The sequence below is a fragment of the Tauraco erythrolophus genome, chromosome 1 (assembly GCF_009769465.1).
Source record: "Tauraco erythrolophus isolate bTauEry1 chromosome 1, bTauEry1.pri, whole genome shotgun sequence".
In the NCBI taxonomy this organism is placed as follows: domain Eukaryota; kingdom Metazoa; phylum Chordata; class Aves; order Musophagiformes; family Musophagidae; genus Tauraco; species Tauraco erythrolophus.
The window spans coordinates 117,806,463-117,825,090 of record NC_141465.1 but is presented as its reverse complement, the minus strand read 5'-3'; the positions used below and the strand labels follow the sequence as shown (position 1 = coordinate 117,825,090).

The 18,628-nt window shown below is 43.6% G+C and overlaps 1 protein-coding gene across 2 annotated transcripts in view; it reads right to left on the bottom strand.

Annotated features, from left to right (window-relative positions):
* Positions 1-8,770: 8,770 nt before the first annotated feature.
* The window catches only part of RDX (radixin), a 52,393-nt gene continuing 42,535 nt past the window's right edge, over positions 8,771-18,628 (bottom strand). The window contains exons 14-15 of one of the 2 annotated variants that reach the window (XM_086621653.1): positions 18,207-18,367; positions 8,771-8,829 (exon numbers count right to left, since the gene is read on the bottom strand). In XM_086621653.1, the coding sequence (XP_086477779.1) occupies positions 8,793-8,829; positions 18,207-18,367 (198 nt within the window). In that variant the 3' untranslated portion in view covers positions 8,771-8,792. Of the gene's footprint in view, positions 8,830-16,006; positions 18,368-18,628 lie in introns of those variants that run through there. The other variant, XM_086621660.1, reaches the window with a different exon arrangement.

Here is an 18,628-nt window from a genome sequence, read left to right as displayed (position 1 = left end):
CTCTCTGCTTCTTGTAAGCCAACTTTTTATTTTGGTCTCAGATGAAGTCTAATTTACCAAGTGAGGTTGGCTAGTTGGTTACTTTTAATTTATCTGAATGACATTTTTAATGAAACTGATATTTAAAAACTGGTTTACCAGCATATTACAGAACATCCTGCAAGGAAACAAAAATGCAGATACAGCAGCAATAATTGTGTTTTGTAGTTGTTCTTCTCCTCATTATTTCTGTACTTGTGTTGAGTAGGTGAGATTTTAATATTGTCCTGGAGTGCACTGAAGTGAAAACATGAGTTAAAAATAACATTTGGACTACTCGATAAAGGAATTACCTAACTGGCTCTTTGCTCCTTCACTGGTTGTTCTGTATTATTTATGTGATGTGACTATTCACATCTTAAAACCAACTTCCAAACCATAAAAAAACCACCATGTACATGGATTCTGCTTCTAGAGAAAAAAATAAAGATTAATTTTCCTCATTGATGGGCTGTTTTTGTTTCGTAAAAAAAATAATAAATAAAAAATAGAGAGCAGCATAGATGGTAACAGTGAGTTATAGTCTGCTTTCTGTTCCTGCCTGCACAGCAAAACTGTCACTCTTGAGTAAATTTAAACAGTTTCAAACATAAAAAACATTGTAATATTTTTAAAGTAGTAATTCATATTTAATAGGTGCTTTCCCCTCATTTTGCATACTGAAAAGACTGAAGCTCTGGGGTTAAATAGCAATGCCAGTCATTTAGTAGCAGAATTTGCATGGAGACTTTGTGCCAGTGGATCTGGTCTGCTTTTTGGTACTGCTGAACATCTAGTCATCTTTCATTGCATAATTATTAGTGGCTTAGCTCAGAATGGTATGGGGTGAATAGAACAGAATTTAGCACAGAATTGTGATTAATGCAAAGATAAAGCAGAAGCTGCTACAAGCTGTGATAAAAATGACTCTTCGAAGTACATGGAGCTGTCAAATTGGGTTTTTTTGCCAAATTGCATTGCCTGGTAGGGCCCACATTCCAGATGTACTGGGACCCCTTTCCCTTCCCTCTCCAGCCCTACGCGTGGGCACATCAGCACCCAGCCAACCCTGAAACAAGGAGCAAAGCAGGGTGGTACGAATGTGAAGGGTATGAGCAGTTGGCCTTAAAAAAAAAACAAAAAAAAAAAACCAACTCAAAAATCACAATGTTGCCCTTCATCAGTTTTGACCGCTGGTAATTTGCTTAACGCAAATGTTTTGCGCAGCTGTGAACATCTGCTGTTCTGCTGCATCCAGCCTGAGCGTGGGACACGACTGCGCCTCTGTTCAGGGCAAACAGAGGCACCGGAGTGAAACATAAAGGTCCCTCCTCGGCATCTGGGTGGAAATACTGCAGCAACGTACCTCCGGGGATGCTGATCTCCAAACTCATGGTCATGTGCACGAACCGTGACCGATTGCATTGGCAGCAGAACGGAGGGGCGATGGGAAGCTGCGCGTGCGTAACCCAAGGGGTGGGAAGCGCTTCCCTGACTTGCAGGGCCAGGTGGTCCCGTCCCAGGAACCACCCGTGCTGCCCACACCACTGCTGACATGGTTTGGCTTTAGGTGGTGGTTCCTTTGCAAGCTTTGGCCTGGGACTGCTTGGCCTCTGACCAAGAGCAACATTTTGTGCTCGCATTGCCTTTTTCTGATCTCCTGCTGACTCTGGGCACCTCTGTTGCCTCATCAGACGCCAGGCTGGGGTGTACTGGGGCATCGCTGGCCCTGTTCACCCAGCGCCTTCAGCTCAGCTGAGCCTTTGCACTCACCCCACGGAACTACATTGGTTTTTTCGGAAGTGCTGTTTGACTTGTCATCACTACTTTTCAGTAAACCAATGCTTGGAGCTTGAGCGAGGAGCTTGTATGTAAACAGAGAGCGGGTCGGGGTGAAGGATCGGGTCTCCAGCAAGAACAGATGGACCAATGGCCTGAGGTGAAGTGTTCTTGGCTGCTGATCAGTTGTGTTGGTCAGCTGCTTAAAGTTTCTCTCTAAAGCATTTGCGTTGTGTCTCAAAGTGATAGATCCAGAAGTCTTCTATGTGCAGAAGATTTGTGTAGCTCAGCCAGCAGCTAAACTACCACAGGGCCTCCTCCCCCTCAGTGGGGTGGAGAGAACAGAAATGTAACAAAAGGCCTGAGGGTTGAGATAGGAACAGGGAGGGATCACCCACCACCATGGCCACAGGCAAAACAGACTCCACTTGGGGACAAATCATTTGTTACCAGTTACTTCAGAGATGATCTTGAGAAACAAAGCCAGATCTTAAAAACAACTTCCCCCACCCCTCGCTTCTTCCCAGCTCTACGTCCTCCTCTCCAGCAGTGCAGGGGGACAAGGAATGGGGGTTGCAGGTCAGTTCATCACAGTACGTTTCTGCCACTCCATCCTCAGAGGGGAGGACTCCTTACACTCTTCTCCTGCTCCAGTGTGGGATCCCTTCCCACAGGAGACAGCTCTCCACAAACTTCCCCAACGTGAGTCCTTCCCACAGGATGCAATCCGTATCCATCAGATTGCTCCAGCGCGGGCTTTTCCCAGGTAGTCACAGCTTCTTAGGGGCAGCCACCTGCTCTGGTGTGGAGTCCCTTCCCACAGACTGCAGTTGCATCTCTGCTCCACCATCAGTCTCCAGCAGTGTGTAGGGTCCTTTCCCAAGGGAGACAGTCCTCTACAAACTCCTTCAGGAACAAGCATCTCTGCTCCAGCATGGACTTCTCCATGGGCTGCAGGTGGATCTCTGTGCCACCGTTTTCTCTCATGGCTGCAGGGGGGCCGCTGCCATCTCACCACGGGCTGCAGGGGAACCTCAGCTCTGGCACACCTCCTCCTGCTCCGTTTTCACTGACCTGGTGTCTGCGTAGTTGTTTCTCTCAGATCTCAGTCCCCTCTCTGCTGCAGCCGTGCTGGACCTGACGAACCTTGGCAGTCTCAGCAGGATGAACCCTGCTCCGTGGGTGTTTTGGAGCTCTCCAAGTAACCCAGCACAGGCAACAGCCGCCCACATGGGAGGCCAGGGTCCAGCCCCCTGCTTGGGTTCCTTTGTCCCCTTCTTAAATAAGTCATTTGTAGAGGTGCTGACTGGCTCAGCCCTGGCCAGAGACCAGTCTGACCGGTTTTGGAGCTAGGGAAGCTTCTCCCATCTCCTTACAGGGGCTATCCCTGCAGCAGCCCCTCCCCCACTACCAAAACCCCACCACATAAACTCAGCAACAGCAGTAGATGAGGAAATTAGCAGCCTTTGCACACTTTCCCTTATGTTTTTTTAAGTAATCACCTGGCAAGAAAATGCAATTTTGTAGGGCAGAGGCTCCATCCCCAAAGCACAAGTAAAGGACAGACCCACTTTATGGCCTCAGAAGTGCAAATCGCTTCCACCGTATTTATCAGCCAGACCAGAGGTGTCTGAAGACCCCACACATGTCTCAAAAGGTCCTGTCCCACTCTGCTTGACCTGCAGCCTCCACCCAGGTGAGTTAAGGAGAAAATGGGTTGCTTTTCCTGCAAGTCATTGTTCCCTCGGAGATGTTGCTTATGGTGAGGGAAGAGGAAAACCCCCTTCAGATGCAGAAACCAGCTGCAGGTGGGAGATATGTTGAAGCCAAACTACTCCAAAGCTGAGTGCTGTAAGTCCAGAGAGCTGAGGAACAAAAGGTTGGGTTGAGTGGGTGGCCACAGCCCAACCATGACCATTGGCTTCTTGGCCCTGAAAAGAGCAAGAAGTAACAAAGCCTAGAGCATGTCCTGACCTGTCACCAGGCCTGGGTCATAAGCCCAGCACAAGATCTAATGGGCAGGTTATAACTTTTCTGTTACGTAGTTGTTTAAGCACACTGAAGTTATTTATTTTCTATAAAATACTTGCCCCTTCCCTGGCCACACTGCCCACTTCCCTGTTGGTCTCTCACCCTAGGATGCTCCAGCTCTTGCGCTGCGGGATGCTACCTGGTGGGGGATGCTGGGTGAGCGGCACAGTCTTCTCTGAGGGAGTCAAGCACCCCCAGATCACAGCTTCCAGCCACGAGTGCCCTAAAAATTGCTAAATTACTGATCTCATTGCTTATGTTTACAGTTGTGATGCTGCATTCGGCCCACCGCAGCACGCAGAGGATCCACCCACTCTGTTCCATACAGTATGTCCATCAGTGGCCATGTTAAAACACTGAGGGAAGGGCAGCAGAAGTGCTGCAGCCGATCTTGACCAAGGGATTGCTTTCAACATCAGTATTCCCAGCCGTAACTCTTCTCTTCAATGAGACCTGACAGTCACCAACGGAGTCATGCTCATTCCTTGTTCTTTGAGGAATCCGGTACAGTGGATAATTCAGAGTTGCAAAGCTGTGTCATTTGGGATGACATTTGTCCCTGGACACGTTGATTTCTCCATAGATGGTTTGCTGGCATAGGCTGGATTTTGTTTTACGGGATTGCTTCAAGAATGCCAAGTCCAGTCTTTTTTTTTTGCTCAAGACACTGAGCTGCCCGTGCTTGTAACCCAGTTTGGTCTCCTTAGATGGCAGTCACACCACTGCTTGAGGTCTCTCCTCCATAGCTCTGATTCCTCCCTTGGGCTGACCAAAGAAAGGGAGTTTCCCTAATTCAGTCGAGTCTTTAAGAAGTCCCATGAGGCTCTGCTCACCTGCATCACACCAGGCAGGCTTGGAGAGCCTGTTACAAGGTTACAAATTTCCCTTGCAATGGCTTTGGCAAGAGCCCATGTGAGCCTGACAGGCATCCACAGCAGCTCCTGATGCAGGTTGAAGCATTGTTACGTTGGAGATGAAGGACATCTGTCAGTCATCCTGGAGCTGAAACCTGAGCTAGACAACCTGTATGACCTTGTCCAGAGGAGCTACAGGGGAGGCTGTTGTACAACCACTCAGGGATGCTCCTCCCAAGGCCGTTTCCAAGCAGGAGAAAGCGGCACTCGGGCTGCTCCAGGCAGTGTCCTCCAGCCTCGTTGGATCTTTGAGCTCATTCTGTGATGAAGAGACATATGAGAGGTTTTCTGCTCCAGTGAACAGTGTCCCCATTGCTCCAAAGGTTTGCTGCGACTGTAGAGAAAAGCTGGCAAGGAACGGGGCACGCATTAGGAGTGCATGCGTTGAATGCCACCCTCATCCTCCTCTTCAGCACAATGGCAGCTGGCCTGCGTTCAGCAGCCCCAGGGCCCACTCCTGAGACCCCCAGCCTGGCAGCAGCAGCAATGTGTTGAAAATTATTGAAATATCCTCCACCGACCAGGTTTGTTCCGCGCTCTGTTTTGCTGCACCTTCCCACTCGCATGGTGGGCTCCCAGCGTCCTGCAGCCACCAGGAAGGAGCTGCTGCCCTGTTTCTCTGCCCATCCCTGGGGATATATCCAACGTCAGAAGCCCCTCTGTGGAGGGCTTGGGAAAAGCTCCAGGCTGAGGAGGACCTGCCTAAAACCAGCTTATAGGAGACTAGCCCTCACTGGAGCCCCTCAAGGCAGGACCAGGGGGTGGGTTGAGGAACAGGGGTGCCCCTCTCCCACCACAGCCAACAGCCCTGTGCTGGGACACGCAGGTAAGCATCCCATGGCAGTTGTGCAGAAGATGTTCCCAGTGTCTCTCTGATTAATGGCCTCCATTGAAAGGGTTGGACTTTTTTCTTCTCCTCCCTCCCCGTCTTTGCAGCTGAACTTTCCAAGAGCAGCCAGTAGGTACAACGGGAGTTTGTAAATTAATACAAACACTGCTATTAATTTACATTTACAGCATTCAGAGGCTGAGGCTCTGCCGGGGTCTTGTCACGGTCCCCATGGCTGAGGAGAGGCAGATGCTCCAGGAACCGCAGAGAGGGATGATGTTATGTTTGTTTATCGATTTATTTTATATAAGAAGAAACGAGTTTCCCTTGGCTCCTTCTGTGATGAAGGGATTTAATTAATGCTGAAACCCCCCACGCACACCAGATGCAGCAGAGCTGCTCGTAGTTGGCATGGGCTACCTCGATAGAATTATTCCAGAGAAAGGAAAATGTCAGCATGATGAAAACAGAAGGTGTTAGTGTGCCACGTGCTGCCAGGAAACGGGGCCGCTGCCCTACTCTGAACCTGGATCAAACTTGTAATGAAATTTAACTTGTTCACCCCACCCCCTTCTCTTTTGACATTTAGAACTGATTTAGCAGGATAACACCTGCCCCTGCCGAGGGCCAGCGAGCGCGGCTGCAGGAGGCTGCCGGGACTGGGCAGCTGTGCAGGCTTCCATGCAACTATGGAAAGCAAAGTGGCAGCAGAGCTTCAGTCACACCATCGCAGAGAACTGGGGAAAAACCCCAAAATATGTGTAGATTTACGACGTTACATCGTAAAACTGCAACCACAATACGTCAGACAGACCTTTACCTACAGGTAAACACCAATCTGCCATTTCAATGTCATCATCCTTACTGGGGCAAAACCCTGAACCCCTGGGGTGGCTGAGAAACCTCCTGTGGTCTTCTCACAAGCACGACTGTCACCCTGTGTGGAAGACTGTGACAATTTTCAGCCATCAAGGCTTACACAAAGGGGCTGCTGCAACAGAGAAAGCAATGTCCCCAGGCTGAGTCCTCCAGCAGCTGCCGGTGGGAGCTGCCACCCCTTCCCAGATCAGCTCCTTCTCGCCACCAACAGTGGGTGTGAACCTGCAGGTTCCAGCTAACAAGTAGCTGAGCTACATCAGAACAGCTGACTTTTGAACAAAGCTACCATCAGCACTCAGAAAGAGCCCAAAGCTTTCATTACATCAAAACCTCTTTCCTTCAGGTTTCTATTTTGAAAGCTGTCAGCTAAGGTACATCACTCTTCATCTTGCACAACTCCCCCTCTGCAGGACATCCACCAGAGTACTTCAACACTGACCACAGAAGCTAAAAAGCATCGCAGGCAGACATCAGCAAAGACAGCACAACAGTAAATAAAATCCTCGGGAACGTTTTGCAGTTGTCCTGAAGATGTATCTGTGTGAAAGGGTCTTACAACCTTTGTCAGAAACCTGAAGTAAACATCTTGGAGAAGGCTGCTTCAAGTTGCAGTTACTGCAGAAACACTTTAAAATCTGGCTAGAGAAAATTCATGGAGGCCACCATGCCTTGGTTCCTCTGAGCACCAGGAACATCTCTAAGCCCCCATATGGGTCATGCAAGGAGAGAGAAGCTGCAGAAACAATTCTAAAATAATTGAGAGCTGAGCAAGCCAGTCCCAAGGCACGGGTGCTGGTCTAGATGTGCAAAGCAGCCCCTGAAATCCCACAGCTCTGGATTTTATGTTCCTCTCGAGGTCCTGAACCTAAGCCTTGCCCTCCAAGAGCTGAGCCAGGATCTTCCTTCAACTGATGGTGCCCTGGTGTAACCCACCACCAGTTAGTGGTGGGAGGAGGCTTCCTTCTGCGACCCCCAGCTCAGCAGGGGTTTTAGCAGGAGGCTGGCGGTGACCCACAGCCCACCCTGCCCACCCACAGCCCTGAGGGGTGCAGACGTGGTCCCAAACCGTGCCAGGATGGAGAGCCCACTGCACACAGTTCCCTGCTGTTGGCCAAGACAAAGGGCTCCTCCTCGCAGGCAGTGGTAGCTGCCTGCAGGAGGCACAGCCGCCAGCACCCAGGGCAGCACCCCGGTTCAGCGGGAGGCTTGCAGAGCACTGAGGCAGTTCCCAGCCAAAAAATTCGGATGCCTGCTGTGGGGCTTTCACAGCCACCGTTGCTGGTCCCAAGTCCTCCCGTGGTTCTACCTGCACAGTTCCCAATACAAGAGGCTGTTGTGCAGGAAGGCACTGTGGGGAGCACAAATGTTTCCAAGGTTTGGTATATTCCCAGGGGATGCAATCTGAATTTAGGAATAATTCAAGTGTCCATCTACTCAATTATCAGCTGCCTTAGTTACCAGCTCCCACCTTTTCCGTCAAGAGCAATCCTTTCTTCTCAAATCCAGCCTCCCGTGGCTTATCTGATCACAGCACAAGACGTATACCCGGAAACTCCACTTGGGACTGGTGCCACAAAATGAACTAAACTTCTCAGAGAAACGAAGAAAAATGGCACGGTCTAGCAATACGCAACACTGATCACCAAATGAACAGTGATTCTTTGGATTAACATTAAAACCCATTTATTCAGGCTGTTGTGCCGGGTGCACAATTCCACGAGGTTACGTATACACAGTATGCACGTCCTAATAGCGTACAAAAAGGCAAGTAGCAACAGGTGCTTACACTGGAAACATATGTACAGACATAGTAAATCGGAAGTTTTACATTAGAAAATTATCTGACTCTATTCCTGTATCATCGAGGCTATTAGAAATCGTGTAGAAAACCAATAAAACTTGGAAAGTATCTACTCTTATTTCACTTAACCCAGGCTGGATATAGAGTCAGGTTTCCCACACTACATCATCTTGTGGGCAAAGCCTACAAGATCCCCAAGCACTTTGAAGGGTCACATCACCGTTTGCTCTAACACTTCCCATTACATGTTAAAGATTAACATATTAGTCTTATCTCCTGTTTTTCTTGGAAGAACAACAGCTTAAATAATTCAAAAAGCTAATTTTTCTCTCGGGAAAAGACAACAAAGGAGAGATTTAGTGAGACCATGAGAGAACCAAACATTAATGAAACGTCGTAACAGCACTCCCTGGTCCTTCCAGAAAACTCTTCACGGACCAGGCAGCACCTAATTTAAAGCGCTGTGAACTGTCCAGATTTACAGAAGTGCAATGGCAGGCCTTGGCAGACCCCAGGTCTTCTGCTGATCTTTACCTTGTTCCTATCCTAAGGGCTGCAAGAGATCGTACTTTTGTAACCTGCACAAAAAGACACAGAGAGATCAAGTAGATTTAGCAAAAGGATACTAAACAAAAATAATAAATAGAATTACGCAGCAACAGCATAAGAGCCATACTTCACTCTGCAACTATTCTGAAAAATATCAAACTCCTGAATTTAATTTCCAACTGAATTTTGTTCAATATGTCATCAGAATGAGAGAGCATCAGAAAAGATGTAAGAAACCACAAGATGTGGTTCTTGTGGCCAAAGCCCCCAAGGACACCCAGAACCCATCTTCATTGAGTTTCAGCTTCAAGAGCGAGTCCAACTCTTTTTAACTACTTTTCTAAGCCAGAGTCAAATTCTTGCGCATACCAGTACAGTTTTCATGACAAATTACATCATTATAAAGAACCTGACCTAAAATCCACCCAGGGAGTAATTTTAAAGGACTAATTTGCTAACGCAGATGACACGAACCACAGCTGAGCGTGACGTAGGCAAGACAGCGTTAAAACTGCTCCCAAAGGTGGCTGAAATAAGATGCCTTGTACATAAACACTCGAAATATAGGACGTATCTGTAGAACCTTCAATCACAGGCAGTATGATTTCAGACGTCTCTTCCTTTTAGCACAGCACACGTGCCATTCGCTGTACAAGCTCTGGGGTTTGGTTTATTCAGTTCGTTGCCTTACGTGAGCCTTTTGGAGAAAAGGTGTGGACAGCATAAAGAATCTCTCTTGAATTTATTTCTTTCCTAAAATTTAAAGTTCTCTGGTGAAAATCTTTACAATGAGTCAAAATTTACTTGAGTGAAGATACGTTCCAAAAATGTATATTTTCCACGTTGATTTTCATGAAATTTCATTGTTGAAGTGGCTTGAAAAATGTTTTGCTTTTAGTGAATGACTTCCTTAAATATATTATATTATGAATAGGCAAAGAATAGTCAGTATTTTACATTCAGCCTTCCTATACTGCAAACCTCTCATTCTGATTGTTTTAGAGAAATACTTCAGCTGTAAGTATTAATAAATTAGAATTTTCTTCAAAAGGCATCAGGAAAAAAACTTAATTACCAGATTGTCATTCAATAAGCACAGGAAATGAGTTGCTATTTGAAAGTAAGAAGCCTTCAATAGCACTTCTTTACCTTTATGAGCGCTGCTACAGTGTGTAACGCGTAGGAACGTCACCTCAAATTTTATACCACAGCCTGTTTCCCACACAAATTGTTTTCTGGCACAGAAAGTCAGGGGGAAGTTCCAGGGCTTGAGCATAAGCAAGTAAGGCGTGTGGTTAAGTTTTAGAAGTACTAAAACCACTCCAGTGTTTTAAAAGTCGGACAGTAATTCCTGGCCAGGGGTGGGGAAGAGAAACAGGCTTCTGGCAGGGAGTGAAACTGTACACTGGGAAGATACCACTGAAACCAGTGAAATGTTTCCTGGTACTAAGAGATCCCCAGAAACAACTGGCTTTTGCAGAAGAAAAAAAACAAACATGAGGGTAAATAGATCCGACTGATATCAAGGGCGAGACTGAGCCGCACTTACTCTGTATGCTGTAATATTTTAAAAATATTTTTTTAAACACAGTCAGCTTTGAAAAGCTTGATTTCTAAAACTATTCAAGATCAAAGTTTATATAAAAATAAGTAGCAACTTGTGTATTTCACTTTAATACAGCAATTAAAATGGCTCTGTATTAGAAATCTCCAGTTTAATCATATTTTTATACATATCTGTGTGTGTGTATATATATGTATAAGCTACCAAGCTCAATTAAATACTAAGCAAATTATACTGCCCTTTCCCTCAGAAAATAATTTCATCCATTAAGCTCCAGATTGCAAAGCTAGTTGCAGTATCACAGGCAAAACACAATTTTACAAAATCACTGAGGAGGAAAAAGGCATTTTTACTCTTAAATTGATAGAACAAGCCACAACAGAAGTAATTAAGGGAAATATGACTGAAGAGAGAAATATACGGTATTCTCTTCTCCAGTGGTGCCGAAAGAACCCAGCAAATGTCAATTAAAAAATAAATAAAAAGCCTGTTAAATTTTACCAGAGTACTTTGCCACCATAATTTAGTTTGAGAAAATGTCTGCCTTGCTGTACGTAGCTGCCTGCCTCTCGTTTCCACCCTGTAGTCTAAGTAATCAACTAACACAATGTATTTCTTTCAGTATGTCTTAGAGCTTAAACTTCTTTTCCCCACAATGTTTTTAAGCTAATAATGATGCAACATCTTCCTTCCCTGTCTTAATTTACATTCTCATGCTGAAACAAAGTCATTTAATTGCATTAAAGCTCTCAATGATCTAAACTGAAATCTATTCCTCAGATTAAATAAACAGCATAATGCTAGCCAGGACAAAAAAAAAAAAAAAAAAAGTAATACCACAACAGCAAAGCACAGTGAGAAGCAAGAACCAGTGCAAAGATTGGGAGAAACATGTATGAAAAGGGCCACCCAAAGCATATAGAAGCCACTGCTAGAAAGGTTCTCCAGAGTTTATTTTCATGGCCCCATATAAAAATGGGCAGATACAGATAAGAGATCTTTTTCCCCCACATCTGCCACTGCTTCTTAAAGTCAGTGCAGATGGATGAATAACTCCTCAAAGATATCTGTGCTTATGCTATAGAGAACTTCAACTTCTACCAGGGTGACCTGCAGACGAGGTTTGAAGCCAGGCAGGCATATAACCATAACTCTTTTAAATAAGGATCCACAGGAAAAGCTCAACTATTTCATGTTCTTTTCTTTTTAGTATTTTTTACACCCTGGACAACTGTTGTGCAGAAAAGCAAAGTCACGGCACCATGCAGCTGGGCCCGACTGCTCTGCTGTCTGAGCAGGCATAACCATTCCGTTCCAGGGCTTTCCCTTGCATTCAGCCAGACAGATAAGCTACACAAGGAAAGCACTGAATTTCTCCCCCACGTGCTCCCTTGCGTGCATGACTAGGGCTAGGCTCAAAGTTGAACCTCGTGGGTATAAACGCTGTGATTCAGATCTGCCCTGATTTCCTGCCTGCATTCACATACTTGTTTTCCAACAATTTCTGTTCTCCAGAACGCTACTAGCAACTATTAACTAGTCAATACAGTTATTTCTTCTATAATATGCACGCCTGATAAGAGAACGTGTAGCCAAAATTAACCCAGAGATTGTTCCAAGAGTAGTAGTAATGGCGGTAAATTTAAATCTGATGAGTTCGTTGGCTTGGTTGAAAACAACACTATAATGCAAAAGAAGAAGAGGAAGAGCTGTGTTTTCAAATGGTACAGAGAAGAACAGCAACTGGCACTGGGCAGCAAGATGGATGCCTGAAACACTGTTCACAAGAGAAGAGATCCAAGAATTCAAATTGTGAATTAAACTGAAGAAGAATTATCAAGGACAGGCAACATACAGAAGTGTAGATTAATAATACGAAAATTCTTCACATGTGTGAAGAAGCTCGCTGTCCTACCCTAAACCCCGAAACACTGAATCTGCTCACTGAAACAGGAACAAATTTGTTCCCAGGAATAAAGGCAGCAGCAGGATAGACTGGTCCATGTGTTCTGGATGTTACCTACGCGTTCTCAACTTACTTGGTTGTAGATCGAAGCGCACTTGGCAGAAACGTTTTCAGCTTCAGCCCCAATGCAAACGGATCGCTTTCTGGCAATACAACTGCAATTACCATATTCATAGAGATTATTAATTAATCAGAAGTGCTGCTTAAATAAGAGAAAAGCTAGACTAGTTCAACACATCAGTATAACATATTTTAAGAAAACATTTGACACAGTAGTCAACCCCTTTAGAAGCTCAGTTTAGCAGAATATTATTGAAGCTATAGATTAGGAAGTTAAATACTGTATCAAGTTTAATGATGAAATCAAGGGTGAATAAGAAGCATGAAAGCTGAGGCCACAGGGAGTCGTCGGCTTGATATGAGATCCCACAGAGTTCAGCCTACGCGGTCACGGAGCCCGTCATGCGATTACCGTTTCGCATGGGTACGCGTGGGTTTCGCGTTGCTGGAACGAGCAGTGGGGCAGCCAGAACCCAACTCTTATCTGGTCAAGGCAGACATGCTCTAAGGCAAAACTATCAGACAGGATGTCTTCTGCTGAAATTTAGCCAAGCTGTAACACAGAGGCCAGGCTGGGAACAAATGGCCTTAAGAACTCCAAGACCTTTTAGTGCTGGGCAGGAGGCTTTCTAAAAGCCTTCAGCTAAACATTCGGATAATAGCAACTCCTCTCATGTAAATAAAGTAGTTTAAAAGCAAACAAAAAACCAAACCAAACCGAAAAACAAGGAAAAAAAAAAGGCAAAAAAGCAATGCAAGTAGTCCTACCTCTGAGCTTGATCTCTTTTCACCTGATCCACTTATCCAGAGCACAGGGAGCATTAAGGCTTACACACACACATGCATTAGGAATATTTGCACCAGCCAGGCCGCCTCCTTTGATGTGTGTTTCCATCTCCCCTCATTTCTTCCGCAGCCTAAAGCCTACTGCTGCGAACAGAAACACTCTGACACATTATTTACAGAAGCCAATATAAATACCTAATGGAATCCCAGCAATTCAAAAGGCTCCATTTCCCATTGCTGACTTTGTCCTTCCCTGCGCTACGAGCAGTGGGGGCATAACCTATCTCTTCCTGAATATCTAGAATACTGCAGGCATCGCTGCCAATATTGTGGTCTCTTCTTGTGAAGACAGTTGATAGTTCGAGATTGGAGTTTTCAGGGGAGATTTTTTGGGCTTTGGTGAATCCGTTCACATTAAATGGAACATACACATTTGATATGTCAGCAAGCTCTTCGTCACAGGGAAGGGAGAAAAAACAAAACAAGTTGAAGTTTCTCTAACTGCACTCCACAGGAGCAATTTATCAACTCAGAATCTGCAAGCAGTGAAGTCAACACAAGGGACAGACCCCATGAATCAGAACAAAATCAGTAACTGGCCTATGCCTACGGAGCTGGGCTCAGCTCTCTGAAATGAGAACTGGCTCAAACAAATTGGCTGCTGAATTTGCTAAACAAATTATTGGTCACACATAATGAATTTATGGATGCTGCAACAGTACACTGGAAAGGAGTCCTAAACTCCAACGAATAAACGGGTCAGTTAAGGATTCTAGCTCATGTTTGTGTTTGAGGCTGTTTTGTTTTGTTTTTTCCTTAGTCTTCTACCACTACACTTCACCGTTATGCCATCCCTTCCGGCCCTGAGCTGCTCCTTGCTGCTGACTGGGTCCCCAAACTGCGACAAGGACCAGGCATGTAGAACTCACATACTTGCAGACCAATTGGTTGGGGAGGAAAGGTGCTGCATGGCCTGCTCAGGAGCAGAGCAGAGGGACACACCACCAGGCCAGCACCCACAGCAGCCAGCCAGAACCATCTCCTGGCCACTCACCCAGCTGACCAGCCAGCACGGCATTTTGTTTGGGAGGCAGGTACTCCCCATCTCTAAGCACAAACAACAGAATATGCTCTGAGGGGGTCAAAGAAATTACCACAGTCTGTAGGCTGATATTACGTTTTCCGAGAAAATGTTATCACCCAGTCAAGATATATTACGTGTATGAGACAATTTCTATTAATAAGTGAACTTTGCTCTTTTTAAGGCAGCTTTCAATTTTCTTACCCAGAAAGTAGGTTTATGAATGCTAGCATCAACCACCTCATCCCACTGGGACACATCTTTGTTAGAATCCTAAATTCTTGAAACTAATCTGCTGTCTTGGGGAGAACAAGACTTTTTAGATGATCCACACTTGAACAGACATGGAAAATGTTTGCATAAAAATTCCTTTTTGAAAGCAAAAGGTTTTAACTCATCCTTTTAATCTCTATTCTTTCTTTAAAACAATAAAAAAAATATACTTGAGGTACTTTCTCCTCAGAAGTTTGAAATATTTCATTTACAACAAACCTCCTTTTTCCTCAGAAGTGCTTAAGTACATAACTTGAACAGCCCTAGAGAACACATTTTAAGAAAGAGGCAACAGCACAATAACACTTTATAAAACAGGTTTAAAAAAAACAGACGTGAATTTTGTTCAGTTTTGGACAAAATAAACAGAGTATACAAGAAACATGTACTTGAAGAGTACAACCAACAGAAAAATGTAGGTTTTGATGTGTAGAGGGGACTACTTCAAGAAGACAAAATATCTTCTTTCACATCAAGGCATTCTAGGTGACTGTGTTAGTCTGGCCTGTAAATAGTGGCATTATTTTGTATCCATTCCTCTCTACCTCAAGAGCATATTTAAAAAAAAAAAACACACCAACAAACCAAAACAAACACCTTTCAATGCACTTACCTCCCCTTTCAAGCACAATATTCTGAAGTTACATACCTATGCAGAAGCACTCTTAACAAATGAGAGACCTCAAACCTAACTCTTTGGCAGGAGGGGCTCCAAGAAGAGAGAAGTATAAAACTAGAAATATGCACTGTTTGAATCAGGTACACGTGTTTTAATTCATGATAGGAATTCTGCCACATGGAGTAACAAAAGGGTCACGTGCTTGTACTGAGTGCAAGGCCAAATAAATACAAGATAGAATGGAACGTCACCTAAGAGGACGTCTAATTTATGAGAGCTGCTTAGCAGATTCATTTGTGTACCTATTTATACGGGACTGTTCCTGGCTTCTCCAAGTGTATTGGATAGGTGAAAACGCCCATAAACTTGCCATTATCTAAAAACATATGGCCATGCATATATTTGACAGCACTGTCCACTATGATGTGCAGTATCTAAAAAACTACATCAAGGTTTCTCAATGCTTAAGACATTGACCTACTAAACTAAATTTCACTTAACCTGAGGCTAAGCAATATGTAGGCAGTGACTGAAAGTTCTTACATTAGCCACAGAGCTCTTACGTGGCCAAATTATCCTCTGTTCAAGAAAGCCAATTTGCTCTGATGATTCACATCCTGTTTTGAATTGACAATCACCAGTGCTTCCTCCCAACTGTATGCGGTAATTTCTTAAGTGGAGTACTATACTCTAGGGATACAATTTGAAATATTTTTTTTTTTAAATTTCATTTTGACCAGAATGTGAAACAAAAGATGACCGAAATTTGTGCACTGCTCTGGAAAAGGCTATTACAGTGCATTTAGCAAAGCTGTCAGAAAAAAAGTACATTAAATAACAACAATGGACCTCAGAAATTAACTGTATCTCTTTATTGTTAACCAATGAATGTTATCCAAAATAGTAGATGTAATTGTAGCTTAATTGTACAACACAAAACATGATGCTAAAGGAAAAAGCATGTGGAAAATTACTTCACCAAGTAATCATTAAATGTATTCTTAGTATTTCCGCACCTGTAAGTGTTCCCAACTGCTGATGACAGCAGCTATATTACCACTTTGTTCATTGTGAAAATCCATATTACAAATGGTTGTTCCTGGTTGTTTAAGAACAGAAAAAAAAAAAAAATCACACAGCTTTATAAATGGATCTAATCCATTTAGCCCTACTCTCTATACTGTAGATTTATGAACAGCAAACTTTACCAGTATTTTTTCCCAACACTGAAACTGATGTATCAGTGTTAGTGCACACTTTCCAGGGAAAAATGAAACTCACTGGAAGCACAGTATTTCACGTGCTATGGCAAACTGTTGGAATATTTCAGAAATTTGCTTAAGGTGTATGAAGCCTGTGAAACAAAAACTGTTCTTACAATGCACTGCAAGTAGAAATACCAACTTCCACCAAGCAGCATTTTGAAGCATGTGTGCACCATCTGCACATCAGTCTTCAAGGTCAATCAGATATGTTCAGCCCCACAAACCAAAAATATATTAATGTATCTTTATTTTATTTTCATGATGTCACCCCACATAGCCAACCTTTAACTCCGCAAAATAAAAAAAAAACAACTTAGTTGGACTGTTCATAAGAAATTTAAACCTATGGTGCACGAAAATATGTTTAATAAAATGGCAAATTTTAATAGATAAGTGTAAATTTATGAGTGCATAATATCAAACAGAAAAGAGCTGAACCATCCTCAGAGAAAGCAGGGTTCTTCCACTGCAGATATTTACTAGGGTACTATAACAGAAGGAATAACTGCAGTCCGCATTAACTGAAAAGTTACTTCTGAAGCTCAATTTATAAGCAAATTTCTCAAAAAAGCAGGTCTCCTTTTCAAGAGGGAAGGACTCAGTAACAATGAGCTGACATCAGATATGATAAGTACAATACTAACTTCACTGAAAACCGAAGCTATAAACACTTTTACTTCAATTCTGGGAACTTTCATTTTGTATTTGGAAACCCAAACCCCAACTAACTCACACACACATTCTACACCCCTCCCAGGAGATGATAGTATACCAGTGACAGGTTACAGCTTTAAAACACAAGATGCTTTTACAATTAAACTCAACAAAAGGCAGTTAGACAGTATTTAGCACTAAAAATCCTTCGTAAAGTGAAAGGGCTCCTAGTATTCTATAATATCACTGTGTAATGACAGTGAATTTGAACAGTTTTTTTCATGGTGTTTGAAGGACCAGTCATCATGTATATAGTAGTGAGGTAGGATACTGTCCCCTCCCTGGGACTGATGTTTTCATATGCTCCCTTGCCAGAAAGGTCCAGGTCTCCTCTATTGCAAATAAAATAATTACAAGCAAACAGCACATGAAGCTTTGTATTTTTTTTTCCTTTTGCTGCACAAGGACATTTTGCGCACCTAAAACAATCGCCTAGGAAAAGCAATACTTATTCAAGCCTATCAGCAGCCATGTGCTGCCCACAGGTAGTGTTCCATTTAAAAATATTTCTTGGAACTACCACCTGCCATCCAGACCTTTGTGAACAGGTAGGCAAAGAAAACCATCAATGATGACAGGACATGAAACACCAAAGAATTTCACTTGGGAGGAAAAAAAAAAAGGAAACAGAAAGTCAGCAATATCGAACTCTTCAAGGTGTAGCTACACTGGAAAACCTAATTTCCAACTTCATACTGAGATAATACCTTTCCAGTTTAGGTTCAGTTCCATTCTTCTTTCTATCTCTGAATATTTAAGCAATACATACACTTGTCAGTCATTACGCACTTCACATCAGTTTTCAAAGAAAAAAAATATGAAACAATGAAACTGAAAACATGTTGGGGAAAAAACTGCTATGCTTCTCCACACCCTCCCCTCCAAAAAGCTAGAGAATACAGACTGCCCTACTGTTGAATAGCTTCCCCTAAATTTGTCTTCTAGCCACTGTCGTCAAACTGGTATTAAGTGCTTTGGCAAAGTGGGGTGCAATCCATCAAATCTGCAAAGGCCTGCTTTTTTCTCTGTTGGTGGTTCAGCTTTACGAGGAACATATATGCAAAGTAACAGCTCTCACATTGCTTCAAACTCATCAATACGCTGCTTTGTATTGCCTTGTCGGATTTGTCGAAGAGTCTTGTACTTATCACGGCCTGCTTTAACATTCTCAGCATGAAGGACATCATTTTGTGTTTTCTTGGTTTCATCTCTGGCTTGAGCCAACTCAGAACTTAAAGCCTGTTGAATAAAATATTTGCATTTAAGTGCTTTGACTAATCTTTTAATGACTCTGGAATTTCTGATAACAACTATTTTGCAACTTGGATAAGGATTTCTCAAAGTCAACTTATGAAATGTTTGTTGTGCTGTTCAATAACTCAAGTTATCAGGTCTATCAGAAAGACAGCAGAGGGAAGGAGAACAAGAGCATAGGATTCTTTCCTTACATAAGTGTGGGCAAACAAACAAACAAAAAAAAAGACAAAGGCTTCATACTGT